The sequence below is a fragment of the Colobus angolensis genome, unplaced genomic scaffold, assembly GCF_000951035.1.
Source record: "Colobus angolensis palliatus isolate OR3802 unplaced genomic scaffold, Cang.pa_1.0 Scaffold601, whole genome shotgun sequence".
In the NCBI taxonomy this organism is placed as follows: Eukaryota; Metazoa; Chordata; class Mammalia; order Primates; family Cercopithecidae; genus Colobus; species Colobus angolensis.
The window spans coordinates 470629-486766 of record NW_012119611.1 but is presented as its reverse complement, the minus strand read 5'-3'; the positions used below and the strand labels follow the sequence as shown (position 1 = coordinate 486766).

The following is a 16138-nucleotide window of genomic DNA, read 5'->3' as shown; positions in this document are numbered from 1 at the left end:
GTGGAATCCGGGGGCACTGGCATGGCTATTACCTGCCATTGTGAATAGAAATGTCCTGAGATGACTCTTAACTTGGGCACGGTACTCGGCACTTCTCAAGGAACCATTCTGCATCATATATGTGTTCTTTTCAGCTGGTCAGTTTGAATGTCATACTTGCAGGTAAGTTTTTCTGTAATCCTTTTATTACCTAAATCAGACAGTGCTTACTCTGCTATTCACCGGTTAGACTAGAACTCACTCTCTTCTGGCAGAAGGGATATCTGTTTTATGATGATTGTGGGATCTTATTTTTATTCTCCAAAAAAGAGTTTCTGATAAAACTGTTGTTCTATATAAAGCTTTTCCTTTAAATTGACCACTGATTCTAGAAGATTAGTGTAATCTAAAGATCGTAAGAATACTTGGGTGCTTTATACATATATTTATTAATATGTATGTAGTTATCCATCTGCTTATATAAATATGTACATATTTACATCTATATTCACACGTGCATATAGTTTCAGTAAAAATAAGGTCACCTGAACTGAAATGAACTTCACAATTATGGTTTGTTTCTGATTGTCTTTAATATTCAAACCTTACATCAGCAACATGCTGATCCAGAATTCAGTGTGGACAGAATTAGTGATAAAAAGAATACCTGTATTTTAAATGTTCAGGAATTTGCTAGTAATTACATTGTAGTTTGTATCGTGCAAAAATGATGATCCTAAAAATGATGATGACAAGTGCATTTGTTTTGGGTATTTAGTTGTTTACTGATTTGTTTCAGAGGCACACAGCTTATTTTTATGCCAGAGGGAACATTCAAATCGAAGTAAATAAATCATGTCATCCCAGATCATTTCCATCCTGTGAATGTCCACAGAGGTTTCTTTCTCTAGGCAGATATGAGAGTTAAGGCTTCTAGTCATTTTTCGAGGACAGTAATGATTTGTATATAAGCTAGCAGTAATTCCTTTCCCCTGTATGTCCTAATTTGTAAATGTTCTAATTGATTTTTTTTTTACACTGTGGAACTCTAGGTTTTTGCATCAGAGAATGTCTTGTTCATTAAACTCAAATAAGCACATTAGCATTGCCTATATCCATGTGTTCCCAATATGTTACTTTCCCAGGCCTAGGTTATTTAGTTGGTTTATACCACAATATTATTACACATTAGCCTTGATTATGTCTTTACCATCAACTCTTAACATGCCAAATTGAAAGCAGTGTTTGCTCATTAATTTATAGGAATGAATTCAAGTTGCCCATGGTTATGCTTTCTAAGACTGTTTTTCTTCCTTCCCCTTTTTGTCTCTTCACTAAGACAATATGAATGATGATTCGAGTAACTTGAAAGAAGGCAGTAAAGACAATCCCGAACCTCTAAAGTGCAAACAAGCATGGCCAAAAGGAACAAAGCGTGGTCTGTCTAAGTGGAGGCAAAACAAAGAGAGGAAGACCGGATTTAAACTGAATTTGTACACCCCACCAGAAACACCCATGGAGCCTGATGAGCAGGTAACAGTGGAAGAACAGAAGGAGACTTCAGAAGGAAAACGCAGCCCCACTCCCATCAGGATTGAGGAGGAGGTCAAGGAAGCTGGGGAAGCCCTGCTGCCTCAAGAGGAAAACAGAAGGCAAGAAACATGTACCCCTGTAAGTCCAAATACATCACCAGGTGAAAAACCAGATGATGATCTCATCAAACCTGAGGAAGAAGAGGAGGAAGAGGAGGAAGAAGAGGAAGAAGAGGAAGAGGAAGAAGAAGAAGAAGGAGGAAATGTAGAAAAAGATCCAGATGGTGCTAAAAGCCAAGAAAAAGAGGAACCAGAAATCTCCACGGAAAAAGAAGACTCTGCACGTTTGGATGATCATGAAGAGGAGGAGGAAGAGGACGAAGAGCCATCTCACAACGAGGACCATGATGCCGATGACGAGGATGACAGCCACATGGAGTCTGCCGAAGTGGAGAAGGAAGAGCTGCTGCTGCCCAGAGAAAGCTTCAAAGAAGTACTGGAAAACCAGGAGGCTTTTTTAGACCTTAATGTGCAGCCTAGTCACTCGAACCCAGAGGTCTTAATGGACTGTGGCGTCGACCTGACAGCCTCTTGTAACAGTGAGCCCAAGGAGCTTGCTGGGGACCCTGAAGCCGTACCCGAATCTGACGAGGAGCCACCCCACCCCCAGGAGAACAGGCACAGAAGCAGGACCAAAAGAACAGCAAAGAAGTCGATACAGAGTTCAAAGAGAGGGAAACCCAGCAACCATGGAAGTCGACTCTGAGACCGTCCAGGCAGTTCAGTCTTTGACCCAGGAGAGCAGTGAACAGGACGACACCTTTCAGGATTGTGCCGAGACTCAAGAGGCCTGTAGAAGCCTACAGAACTACACCCGTGCAGACCAGAGTCCACAGATTGCCACCACTCTGGACGATTGCCAACAGTCAGACCACAGTAGCCCGGTTTCATCCGTCCACTCCCATCCTGGCCAGTCCATATGTTCTGTTAATAGCCCAAGTGTCCCTGCTTTGGAAAACAGCTATGCCCAAATCAGCCCAGATCAAAGTGCCATCTCTGCAGAACATGGAAACCAGTCCCATGATGGATGTCCCATCAGTTTCAGATCATTCACAGCAAGTCGTAGACAGTGGATTTAGCGACCTGGGCAGTATCGAGAGCACAACTGAGAACTACGAAAACCCAAGCAGCTACGATTCTACTATGGGAGGCAGCATCTGTGGAAATGGCTCTTCACAGAACAGCTGCTCCTATAGCAGCCTCACCTCCAGCAGTCTGACACAGAGCAGCTGTGCTGTCACCCAGCAGATGTCCAACATCAGCGGGAGCTGCAGCATGCTGCAGCAAACCAGCATCAGCTCCTCTCCGAGCTGCAGCGTCAAGTCTCCTCAAGGCTGTGTTGTGTGGTGGAGAGGCCTCCGAGCAGCAGCCAGCAGCTGGCTCCAGTGCAGCATGGCTGCTAACTTCACCCCACCCATGCAGCTGGCTGAAATCCCCGAGACGGGCAACGCCAACATTGGCTTATACGAGCGAATGGGTCAGAGTGATTTTGGGGCTGGGTATTACCCACAGGTGTCAGCCACCTTCAGCCTTGCCAAACTGCAGCAGTTAACTAATACACTTATTGATCATTCATTGCCTTACAGCCATTCCGCTGCTGTGACTTCCTATGCAAACAGTGCCTCTTTGTCCACACCATTAAGTAACACAGGGCTTGTTCAGCTTTCTCAGTCTCCACACTCCGTCCCTGGGGGACCCCAAGCACAAGCTACCATGACCCCACCCCCCAACCTGACTTCTCCTCCAATGAATCTGCCGCCGCCTCTTTTGCAACGAAACATGGCTGCATCAAATATTGGCATCTCTCACAGCCAAAGACTGCAAACCCAGATTGCCACCAAGGGCCACGTCTCCATGAGAACCAAGTCAGCGTCTCTGTCACCAGCCGCTGCCACCCATCAGTCACAAATCTATGGGCGCTCCCAGACTGTAGCCATGCAGGGTCCTGCACGGACTTTAACGATGCAAAGAGGCATGAACATGAGTGTGAACCTGATGCCAGCCCCAGCCTACAATGTCAACTCTGTGAACATGAACATGAACACTCTCAACGCCATGAATGGGTACAGCATGTCCCAGCCAATGATGAACAGTGGCTACCACAGCAATCATGGCTGTATGAATCAAACGCCCCAATACCCTATGCAGATGCAGATGGGCATGATGGGCACCCAGCCATATGCCCAGCAGCCAATGCAGACCCCACCCCACGGTAACATGATGTACACGGCCCCTGGACATCACGGCTACATGAACACAGGCATGTCCAAACAGTTTCTCAATGGCTCCTACATGAGAAGGTAGACAACGTGGGCAGTCCACAACACCTACGGGGTATCACTATTGGATTGATCTGCACAAATACCTTTGAAGAGTACGATTTCAAAACCAGCAATTGGTGTGAATGCAAAAACATTTGTTGGCACCATTTATTTAAAAAAAAAAAAACTGTATGCAGCAGAAAGCCTTATACAAGTTGTTTTTCTTTTTTTCCTTTTCCTTTTTTTTTTTGGTATCTTCATTTCTGTTACTTTTATATAAAATTCTCTGCAAAGGAAGGCCTCTCTTTGGACTACAATATGGAGGCAGCCACTTGTTGTGCCTGCTTCTGTTAAACAATGTGGATATCGAGCCCCCCAAATTATCTGTTTTAATATTGAACCTAGAGCTTTTTTTTTTCCTTCCCTGTCCACTCCATGTAAATGCCTTTAGCATTTCAGTTATTGTATATTTTGTTTAAGGTGACACTTCAGCATGCCGCTAATGTCTTTGTTAGTGACAGTGCATTTTGTAGTACTGTACAAGTGTTGTGCTAACAGTAAGCCATTTCTTAAGTTTTTTGCCTTGATTAGGGTGCCCTAATTTGAGGGTTTTAAAAAAAACTATATTTTTGTTAATTATAAAACTGTAAAGAGCTATAAAAGCTATTCCCATTTGGTTAGTCAAAAGGGTTTTATTGCTAAATGTTTGGTGTAAAGTTGAGACCCTTTTCCATTTTGGTGACAGATTTCTTTGGGGAAAAAAGGCAGCTTTCTGTTTTATAAATGCAGACTTCTGTTTATTGAATGAAGCATATCTCAGTGTTTATCTGTCAGGTTTTGAAACATTTCATGTATGTCCAAATACTTGGCAGGATTTAAAAAAAAATAGTGAATTTGGTGTAAAGTTGCTATTTTATGGAAATGCCTCTAACTTTACATTTTCATTCCATCTGTGGATTTTTCTATCTTTATAAAATATTGGAGTTATTTTTTAAGGAAAAATAGAAAAGTAGCTTGTGAATAGCTCAAACTAAGCTTACAAATCGCATGTAAAAAAGCAAAAAAGTTATTTGTGTCTGTTTATATTGCTTCCTTTTTTGTAGTCTTTGTACCTGTACAGGGTGACAGTAAGGGCCAAGCAGGAGAGGCGTAATCCTTGTATAAAATAGGATCCAGCGACACTCTTGTATTTATCTGTTCTCTTTTTAGTCAGTCACTTCAAAAAAACAAAAAACAAACAAAAAAAAGCTGTACATTTTAACATAAAATAAATTATGATGAGCCATTTTTAGCCTCTTGTGTCCTGTCATATTATGATTGATAGAGAATGACCAATGGAACCCTAACCCTCAGAACACATACACATTTTGGGAAAATAAATTATTTAGTGTAAATTGGAGTTATGGGATTTTCTGATTTGTTTTGACTTTGGGGGAGGGATTGGCAATAAATAAGAGTAATATCTAATAAAACCATCACATATACCAAATACCTATTTAATAAATTAATTTATAATGGAAAAAAAAATTAATGTGGGCATTTTCTCTGATGAAAGGTCTTCCTTTTTACATTTGCTCATTATTCACCTCTCTCTGCTATGATTTCAGCTCATTATTTTAAAATGGAAGTTTGTGGGGGTTTTTGTTGATGAGGGGGCTGGAGATTCCCCTTTCTTTGCCAAATACAACAATGTATTGTCAGTAATATAGCCTTTTTTATTGTTGTACAATATACATAAAATTTACCATTTTAATCATTTTAAGTGTGCAATTTAGTGGTATGAAGTATATTCACAATATTGTGCACCCATTACCACTATCCATTTCCAGAACTTTTTCATCACGCAAACAGAAACTCTGTACTTATTGAAAATAACTCTCCATTTCCTCCCCATTCCAAGCCCCTGGTAACTTCTTTTCTACTTTCTTTATGAATTTACCTACTCTAGATACCTCATTATGGTGGTTAATTTTATGTGTCAACTTGACTGGGTCATGGGGTGCCCATATATTTGATTAAACTTTATTTTATGTGTGTCTGTGAGAGTGTTTTGTGGGATTAACATTTGAGTTGATAGACTAAGTAAAGCAGATTGTCCTCCCCAGTGTAGGTGGAACTTATCCAATCAGTTGAAGGCCTAAATATAACAAAACGGCTGACTGTCCTCTTAGTAAGAGACAGTTCCTTCTATTTGACTACCTTTAAACTAGGACTTCGGTTTTGTTTTTTTTTTTCTGCCTTTGGCCTCAAACTAAAACATTTTAATTCTTTCTAGGTCTGCAGCCTGCTGGTCTTTGAACTCTCAGGGGTCTCTAGGTTGCCAACTCATCCTGCAGATCTTGAGACTTATCAGACTCCATAATCACATGAGCTAATTCCTTATAAGTATATGTGCGTGTGTGTGTGTGCGTGTGTGTGCGCGTGTGTGTCTCCTCTTGGTTCTGTTTCTTTGGGAACCATGACTAATACAGATTTTCACACCACCTTCAAGGATAAATTTTATACATTTGTTATTGGATTTCTGGAATTGGTTCTGTAATCTGATGAAATTTAAAGACACTACTGACTCTTTTCAGTAGTAAAAATTGTCCATGGCATGATCTGGTAATAGAAATATGCAGGCCAGGCTGGGCGCAGTGGCTCACGCCTGTAATCCCAGCACTTTGGGAGGCCGAGGCGGATGGATCACCTGAGGTCAGGAGTTCGAGACCAGCTTGGCCACCATGACAAAACCCTGTCTCTACTAAAAACACAAAAATTAGGCAGGTACCTGTAATCCCAGCTACTCGGGAGGCTGAGGCATGAGAATCCCTTGAACCTGGTAGACGGAGGTTGCAGTGAGCTGAGATCATGCCACTGCACTCTGGCGTGGGCGACAGAGTGATACTCCATCTCAAAATATATGTATATGCAAAATATCTCCATTGGATACTCCTAATCAACTACTTATAAGAAGCAAGGGTCTTGGTGACTATGTATATTGACATTTATGAACATATTTATCAAACTAATGAATATGATGAAATTAGTCGGTTGCTGCTAATGTTGCTGGAAAAAGTGATAAAAGGAGGAGCTGAGAAATTTGAATTCCCAGCTCAAGAGCTGCATAAATGACCTGACAGATTCTATGTATGCCCTGAAGGAGACCCTTATCTACTGTAGCCACAGAGCTGAGATTGCTGAAAATCAAATGCCAAATCTCATCCCGTGACTAACTGAATTAAAAAGCAAGTCAAACTTCCAGCTTTGCAGGGTTTCTACTGTTAAAGCAAGGGCATTGATTGGGAAAGAATGGGGCACTATAAGTTGGATTAGGTATGTGTGGAAGACCCTGATTAAGCTGGGGACATTGAGCTCCTAAATATTGATGAGTCTTCTTTGCCAGTGAAAGTTGTCTCTCCATCCCTGTGGTGGCAGTGTCTCCACTCCAGTCTAAGTGGATTAACCCTGCACTGCCTGTGGAAACTGTAATGGCCTCCCTTGAGGCAACTGCCATGCAAGATAATGCTGATTGCCTTCAGGACCCACCCTACCACCCCTCTTTGTTATTAGATCTATAACTACACTCAAGTCCCAGCAGGCAAGGTGAAGTATGAAGGTGACCCATGACAAGATGTACTACACTCCAAAAGAATGACTTGAGTTTTCTAATTTACACAAACAGGAATCCAGAGGATATGTATAGGAATGGGTACTAAGGATGTGAGATAATAGTGGAAGGCACATAAAGTTGGATTAGGCCAAATTTATTGACATGGGCCCTCTAAGCAGACATTCTGGATTTAATGTTGCATCTCAGGGAATTAGGAAGGCCTCTAACGGTTTAATTGGTTGACTGAAACACAGATCAAAAGATGGCCCACAGTGAGCAAACTAGAAATTTCAGACTTGCCCTGGTTTAACGTAGAAGAAAGGAGATTGAAATGCTTGAGTTAATTTGTCATTTAAGACCTACTCACCAACACTGGGAGAGTTCAGAAGACACAGATCTCACCATTACTTTGAGAAATAAATTTGTCAGGGGAACCTCAGCATCCTTGAAGGGCTCTGTGATCACTCTTCTCTGTAGGTGACACCTTACAGCGGAACCTGCATTCACTGAATTAGAAAACCTAAATACGATGGGAATAATTGGATCCTGGGGTGGTAGGGGAAAAGGGGCAGTACTCAACTGCCAAAGGCAAGGTAAGTGTGGTTACCATAAGGGACAGCAGAGTCAAAACAGCAATTAGAATAGTATGACTATGGTGTTGGCTAGTAGATTATAGTGTTCCTAGATGAGATATAGATAGAATGCCTACCAAATACTTGATCTGTATAAGCGGAAAAGTTCTAGCTCAAGTGAACAAAAGTCTAACCTGAATAATAAAAACAGAGTCATGGTCTCTCAATCAATTCCCAGACTTCAGCAAATTTACAGACCCAACACTACTTGAATGAAGGGGAGGCTCAGTCTCCTTGAGGAAGGACTCTGGTGCACTGCCAAGAGTACTGTTACTTTCTCTCAGCCTTCCCCAAAGGAACATATGGCCTTTCTATCAGAATAACTGTGCATTGAAGAAAAATACTTAATCAGACCTTTCAGGGACTACTGGACAATGGCTCTGAACTGGCACTAATTTCTGGAGACCCAAAATGTCACTGTGGTCCACTAGTCAGAGTATGGGCTTATGGAGGGTCAAATGATCAATGGAATTTTAGCTCAAGTCCATCTCAAAGTGGATGCAGAGGATCTGTGAGCCTATCTTGTGGTTATTTCCCCAGTCCTGGAATGTGTAATTGGAACAGATATATTGAGCAGCTAGCAGGATCTTCACATTGGTTCCCTGACTTATGGAGCAGGGGCTGTTATAGTGAGAAATCGTCCTGTAATCCTCTGTGAATAACTATTCTCCTTTTGTGAGTAGCTCTTGGCCTACTACTGGGCCTTAGTAGATACTGAATGCTTAGCCACAGACCACCAAGTTGCCATGTGACCTGAACTGCCCATCATGAACTAGGTGTTATCTGACCCACCAAGTCATAAAGTTGGGTATGAATAATGGCACTCCATCATCAAATGGAAGTGGTATATACATGGTTAGGTCTGAGCAGGTCCTGAAGGCACATGTAAATTACATTAAGAAGTAGCCCAAATATCCATGGTGCCTGTTTCTGCTACCCTGCCTTCTCTCTCCTAGCCTGCACTTATATGGCCTCATTGGGAGTTCCCTGTGATCAGTTTACAGAGGAGGAGGAGTCTTGGACCTGGTTTACCAATGGTTTTGCATGATATGCAGGTACTACACAAAAGTGGATAGTCCCTATCTGAGATACCTATGAAGGACAGTGGGCAGAATTTTAGGCAGTGTACCTGGTTGTGGACTTTGCTTAGAAGAAGAAATGGCCAGGTGTGCAATTATATGTCAAATTATGGGCTGTAGTCAGTGCTTTGTCCAGATATGGACTTGGAGGGAACATGATCAGAAAACAGGTGACAAAGAAGTTTGGGGAAGAGGTATGTGGATAGATCTCTCTGAATGGGCGAAGGATGTGAAGATATTTATGTCCCATGTGAGTGTTCAACAAAGGGCGACCTCAGCAGATAAGGATTTCAGTAATCAAGTAAATATGATGAGCCAGGTGCAGTGGCTCACACCTGTAATCCCAGCATTTTGGGAGGCAAAGGCAGGAGGATCCTCTGAGGTCAGGAGTTCAAGATCAGCCTGGCCAACATGGTGAAACCCTGTCTCTACTAAAAATACAAAAATTAGCCAGGTGTGGTGATGTGCACCTATAGTCCCAGCTACTTGGGAGGCTGAGGCACGAGAAATGCTTGAACCCGGGAGGCAGAGGTTGCAGTGAGCCGAAATCGTGCCACTGCACTCCAGCCTGGGTGACAGAGCAAGACTCCATCTCAAAAAAAAAAAAAAAGTAGATATGATAACCTGTTCTGTGGATACCAGTAATCCTCTTTACTCAGCCACCTATGTCACTGCCTGATGGGCTCATGAACAAAGTAGCCATGGTGGCAGGGATAGAGGTTATGCATGGGTTCAGCAACATGGACTTGCATTCAACAAGGCTGACCTGTCTGTGGCCACTGCTAAGGGCCCAATCTGATAGCAGTAGAGACGAACACAGAGTCCCCAGTATGGCAATATTTCCCAGGATGATCAGCCAGCTATCTGGCAGCAGGCTGATTACACTAGAATATGTTAATCATGGAAGGGGCAGCCTTTTGTCCTTCCTGGAAGGAAACTGGACTACTACTTCACAATGGAGGTATGGGAGAGTGTGTCTGGAATATAACAGATCCCTTAGAGTGTCTCTTACTGTTACCACACCCTATGATTCTGGTCAATGGGAAACTACAGCTACCCAATCCATGCAGGACTACTAATGGCCCAGGCTCTTCAGGAATAAAGGTTCGGGTCACCTCATCAGGTAAAGAACCACAATCAGCTGAGATGCTTGCTGAAGGCAAAGTCAACACAGAATGGGTAGTAGAAGAAGGTAGTTATCAATACCAGTCAAGTTTTGTCATATCATGTTAGGTGGAATTAGGACCTCATTTCTGTCTCTATTTAGAGATAAAGGAGATGTGTATGGTGGGTGCTACATTGACAAGGGGTGGACTTGTGATGGTTAATTTTATTTATCTACTTTACTTGGTCATAAGGTGCCCAGATATTTACTCAAACATTATTCTGGGTATTTCTCTGAGGGTGTTTTTGAATTAGATTAACACTGAAGTCAGTAGACTGAGTAAAGCAGATTGCCCTCCCTAATGTGGACAGGCATCATCCAATTAGTTGAAGGCCTGAATAGAACCAAAAGGCTGAGTCTTCCCCAAGTAAGAAAGTGTTCTTGCTGCCTGACTGCCTTTGGACTGGAACATCTGCTTTTTCCTGCTTTTAGTCTTGAACTAAAACAGTTTATTTAGCTCATCCAGAGAGAGAAGGCAGACAGACAGACAGAATCTCCTGTTGGTTCTGTTTCTTTGGATATCCCTGACTAACACACTCATATAAGTAGAATCATACACTATCTATATCCTTTTATGTCTGGCCTATTCACTTAGCGTATTTTCTTTTTTTTTTTTTAGATTGAGTTTCACTCTGTGGCCCAGGTTGGAGTGCAGTGGCACAATTGCAGCTCACTGCAAGCTCCACCTCCTGGGTTCACGCCATTCTCCTGCCTCAGCCTCCTGAGTACCTGGGACTACAGGTGCCCGCCATCATGCTCGGCTAATTTTTTGTATTTTTAGAAGAGACGGGGTTTTACTGTGTTAGCCAGGATGGTCTCGATCTCCTGACCTCGTGATCCACCCTCCTCGGCCTCCCAAAGTGCTGGGATTACAGGCATGAGCCACCGTGCCTGGCCTTCGCTTAGCATATTTTCAAAGTTCATCATGTTGTGGTAGTAATCAAGAGATATAACCTTTTTTAAATGGGAATTTCTTCTAGAATATCCAATGTCTAGACTTTAGTTCACCAAACTGCCAGTTTGGTGTAGTCTTTAATCCAGCATTGATGGATAAGGGAATTCTTCTTGAACATGATGTTTATCTGAGACTTAAAGAATGAGTCAGGTGAAAGTGGCAGTAGTGCGCAGCTAGAAAAATGTTCCAGGTAGAAGAAATAGTATCTATTTAAAAACCTGATACGAGATACAATGTGCTGTGTTTAGTGACCTGAGAATTTCTTAGTATGGATGGAGCTTAAAGAGCCAAGTGGCAAGAGACCGTATTAGAGAGATTGGTAAGGACCACATCATGGTTAACTCTTAATGAACAAAGAATATAGAAAATACCAAAGAGAGGAACTATTCTTTCCCCCATTACTCATGGGATGATAAGAGTTTATGTCATGTCTTTTCATCGGCACAATTTGTTGAATTATCCAGTAAACCCAGATTAAGAATGAAGACTTCCTGGACCGCTGAAGTTAAAGGTCAAAAAGGCTTGGGAATCAAGGTGCTGATGAGAAGAATCAACTCTTGGATCTACTCTGCCCTTTTCTTGGTACTTTACCTTTTTCTTAAAGTCACTGTGTTCTCTCAGAATGCCTTTTACAATGTCCTGCTACCTTAGGTACTTAATAAATGTTGCCCTGAAAGTTTGGTCATATATCAACCTTATTATGTTACGTTAACCTCTAGGAGAGGTGGTTTTTTTTTTTTCTTTCTTTCCAAGGAGACCAGCATACCTTTACTTTGCCATTCTGAAAAAAGAGAGTCCAGTGATGGCCATCTTGACTGCTGGAGATGAGGAACTCCTTCACATACATGCTGGTAAGTAGAGATTTTACTCCCTGAGTAGTTATTCCTGTGACTTTCATTGTCTTCTGGAAGTCCACTTGCAGCCACTCTTTTGGATTATTCACCTGAGGGCAATAGAGTTGGATTAGTAGCCTCTTGGTAACCATTTACTCCCGGAAATTCCCAAATCCCTCTTAACCATACCACAGCATTTCTTACTCTACTTTCTTTTTTGGAGATGGAGTCTCGCTTTATCACCTGGGCGGAAGTGCAATGGCACGATCTCAGCTCACTGAACCTCTGCCTCCCAAGTTCAAGTGATTCTCCTGCCTCAGCCTCCCGAGTAGCTGTGGTTACAGGTACCCACCAGCATACCTGGATAATTTTCTATTTTTAGTAGAGATGAGGTTTCACCAGGTTGGCCAGGCTGGTCTTGAACTCCTGACTTCAGGTGATCTGCCACCTAGGCCTCCCAAAGTGCTAGGATTACAGGCGTGAGCCACTGTGCCCAGCCTCACTCTTTCTTTCTTTCTTTTTTTTTTTTTGAGACGGAGTCAGGCACGGTCGCCTGGGCCAGAGTATAATAGTGTTATCTCACTGCAACGTCCGCCTCCCAGGTTCATGTGATTATCCTGCCTCAGCAAAAGACTGGTCTCGAACTCCTGACCTTGTGATCAGCCCGCCTCAGCCTCCCAAAGTGCTGGGATTACAGGCATGAGCCACCGCGCCAGGCCTCTACTTTCTTTTGGCTAATCAGTCTCTCTTATTCAACTCTAAGCAACTTCAGGGCCAAAATTTTTCACAATTCACCTTTGTATCCCTAGGCTCATCCTGGGGATACTAAGATACACAGTAAATGTTTACTTTCCATTGATGTAATGAGAAACCTGGAAAGAAAGCTAATTGTTGATATTTATATGTAAAATGGACTTTAGCTTCTACAATTCTTTGACAGATATTAGCCCATAATCAAACTTCCTTGACACTCTTTTTAGAACTAACAGTTGACAGAAATACCTTGGAAGAAACAGTCAAGGCCTTCCCCCATTTTTTTCCCAACCACTGCTTTGAGTCAGTTAAAGAGTAAATCTGTTGCCTCTTACCTGAGGTCTCCAGGCATTACTCCTTCCTTGGAGGTTAAGTCGAGCTTTTGAAGGAGACCAGGTGGCAAACATATTGGTGAAGTAGGATGAAGCAGTAATCTGTGCATCTGTTATTGCTTTACTCTCCATTCCCAACGGCATGCTGCAACCTCAAAGAAAAGAAAGAAGGTTATCACAAGGACATGCTTCAGCCTCAGTTATACTGAGCAGCCTCCACTGATATTCTAGGGCTACTGTCATCATAATATCACTTCTCAGGTGTTAACTTTTGCATAGATTCTGTTATTGGTTTTTTTGTTTTGTTTTGTTTTTTGAGATGGAGTCTCGCTTTGTCACCCAGGCTGGAGTGCAGTGGCATGATCTCGGCTCACTGCAACCTCCACCTCCCAGGTTCAAGTGATTCTCTTGCCTCAGCCTCTGGAGTAGCTGGGACTACAGGCGTACGCCACCATGACTGGCTAATTTTTTTGTATTTTTAGTACAGATGGGGTTTCACCGTGTTAGCCAGGATGGTCTTGATCTCCTGACCTCGTGATCTGCCCACCTTGGCCTCCCAAAGTGCTGGGATTACAGGTGTGAGCCACCACGCCCGGCCAATTCTGTTATTGTTATCTGTTTTCTGGCCAGCTCTTCCCACTTTGTGTCACTCTTTAATTTTCCTTGTTTCTTTTCTTCTACTTTTATTTTAGGTTCTGGGGTACATGGGTAGGTTTGTTGCATGGGTAAATTGCATGTCACTGAGGCTTGGTGTATGAATGATCCCCTCACCCAGGTAGTAAGTGTAGTACCCAATACGTAACCTTCAAACTCACACCCCCCTCCCAACCTCTCCCCTCCTGAGTTTCCATCATTGTGTCCATGTGCATTTAATGTTTAGCTCCCACTTATGAGAACAGGTGATATTTGGTTTTCTGTTCTTGCATTAGTTCATTTATGATAATAGCCTCTAGCTGCATCTATGTTGCTGAAAAGGACATGAACTCATTCTTTTTTATGGCTGCATAGTATTCCATGGTATGTATGTACCACATTTTCTTTATCTAGTCTGTTGTTGATGGGCATTTAGGTTGATTCCATGCCTTTGCTATTGTGAATCGTGCGGAAATGAACATATGTATGCATGTGTCTTTATGACAGAATGATTTATATTCCTTTGAATATACACCCAGTGATGGGGTTGCTGAGTTGAATGGTATTTCTGGGTTTGCCCAGGACTGCGCTGGTTTTAGCACTGACAATTTTGTGTCTTGATACCGGGAACCCTCCCCCAGTCTCAGGATAACTAGAAGAGTTAGTCGCCCTACCCATAGTCGAGGGAAGAAGGATATGGGATGACTTGGCACTTACTATTTAAATCACAGCCCATCAACTCCATGCGAAGAGTGCTGCGAATGCTATAATGAGTTGGGTGCAAACGGATGTATCGAGCAATAATTGGAGGGTTAAAAATATTGTGTTTTATCCCAGATGAATCCACATTGCCAAAGAAGACCTGTATGGAGAGATTAGCACAAATACATGGAAAGTGAATACACAGTAAAAAGCAATTTTTGTCAATCACATCTTCCTTCTAATTTGCTTGTGCATTTCTCAACAGCATCCAACATCTACATAAGACAACTATGGTTAGGTGAATGTTACGATGGTAGACACAAAGGAGGAAAGCACCAAGAAGAAGTGGGAATAAGGGAAATTATTAGGTCTGGGGCAAGTGAAGTCATTTTCTACTGCAAACTGAACAACTTGCTCCTGAATGACTACCAGGTAAATAATGAAATGAAGGCAGACGTAAAGATGTTCTTTGAAACCAATGAGAACGAAGACACAATGTACCAGAATCTCTGGGACACATTTAAACCAGTGTTTAGAGGGAAATTCATAGCACTAAATGCCTACAAGAGAAAGCAGGAAAGATTGAAAACTGACACCCTAACATCAAAATTAAAGAATTAGAGAAGCAGCAGCAAACAAATTCAAAAGCTAGCAGAAGACATGAAATAACTAAGATCAGAGCAGAACTGAAAGAGATAGAGACACAAAAAACTCTTCAAAAAATCAATGAATCCAGGATCGTGATCTGCCCACCTTGGCCTCCCAAAGTGCTGGGATTACAGGCGTGAGCCACCGCGCCTGGCCTTCACTTAGCATATTTTCAAAGTTCATCATGTTGTGGCACTAATCAGAGATATAACCCTTTTTAAATGGGAATTTCTTCAACAAAATAGATAGACCGCTAGCCAGACTAATAAAGAAGAAAAGAGAGAAGGATCAAGTAGATGCAATAAAAAATGATATTGGTGATATCACCACTGATCCCACAGAAATACAAACTACCATCAGAGAATACTATAAACACATCTATGAAAATAAACTAGAAAATCTAGAAGAAATAGATAAATTCCTGGACACATACACTCTCCCAAGTCTGAGCCAGGAAGAAGTCAAATCACTGAATAGACCTATAACAAGTTCTGAAATTGAGGCAGTAATTAATAGTCTACAAACCAAAAAAAAAGTCCAGGACCAGACAGATTCACAGCTGAATTCTACCAGAGGTACAAAGAGGAGCTGGTACCATTCCTTCTGAAACTATTCCAAACAATAGAAAAAGAGGGAATCCTCCCTAACTCATTTTATGAGGCCAGCATAATCCTGATACCAAAACCTGGCAGAGACACAACAAAAAAAGAAAATTTCAGGCCAATATCCCTGATGAACATCAGTGCGAAAATCCTCAATAAAATACTGGCTAACTGAATTCAGCAGCACATCAAAAAGCTTATCCTCCATGATCAAGTTGGCTTCATCCCTGGGATGCAAGGCTGGTTCAACATATGCAAATCAATAAACATAATCCAGCATATAAAGAGAACCAAAGACAAAAACCACATGATTATCTCAATAGATGCAGAAAAGGCCTTCGATAAAATTCAGTACCTCTTCATGCTAAACACTCTCAATA

General features: G+C 42.1%; 2 protein-coding genes across 2 annotated transcripts in view; one reads left to right on the top strand and one right to left on the bottom strand.

Annotated features, from left to right (window-relative positions):
• F8 (coagulation factor VIII, procoagulant component) overlaps window positions 1–16138 on the bottom strand; it is a 200315-nt gene that overhangs the window by 15747 nt on the left and 168430 nt on the right. Inside the window, exons 23-25 of the mRNA XM_011963208.1 lie at window positions 14524–14668; window positions 13177–13325; window positions 12022–12198 (exon numbers count right to left, since the gene is read on the bottom strand). Of these exons, the coding sequence (XP_011818598.1) occupies window positions 12022–12198; window positions 13177–13325; window positions 14524–14668 (471 nt within the window). The remainder of the gene's footprint in view (window positions 1–12021; window positions 12199–13176; window positions 13326–14523; window positions 14669–16138) is intronic.
• Window positions 1323–5123, top strand: LOC105527022 (histone acetyltransferase KAT6B-like). Its single transcript, XM_011963206.1, is given in 6 exon segments — window positions 1323–2169; window positions 2172–2240; window positions 2243–2556; window positions 2558–2909; window positions 2912–2953; window positions 2955–5123. Coding segments are annotated over 6 exon segments (2544 nt in total). The 5' UTR covers window position 1323; the 3' UTR covers window positions 3876–5123.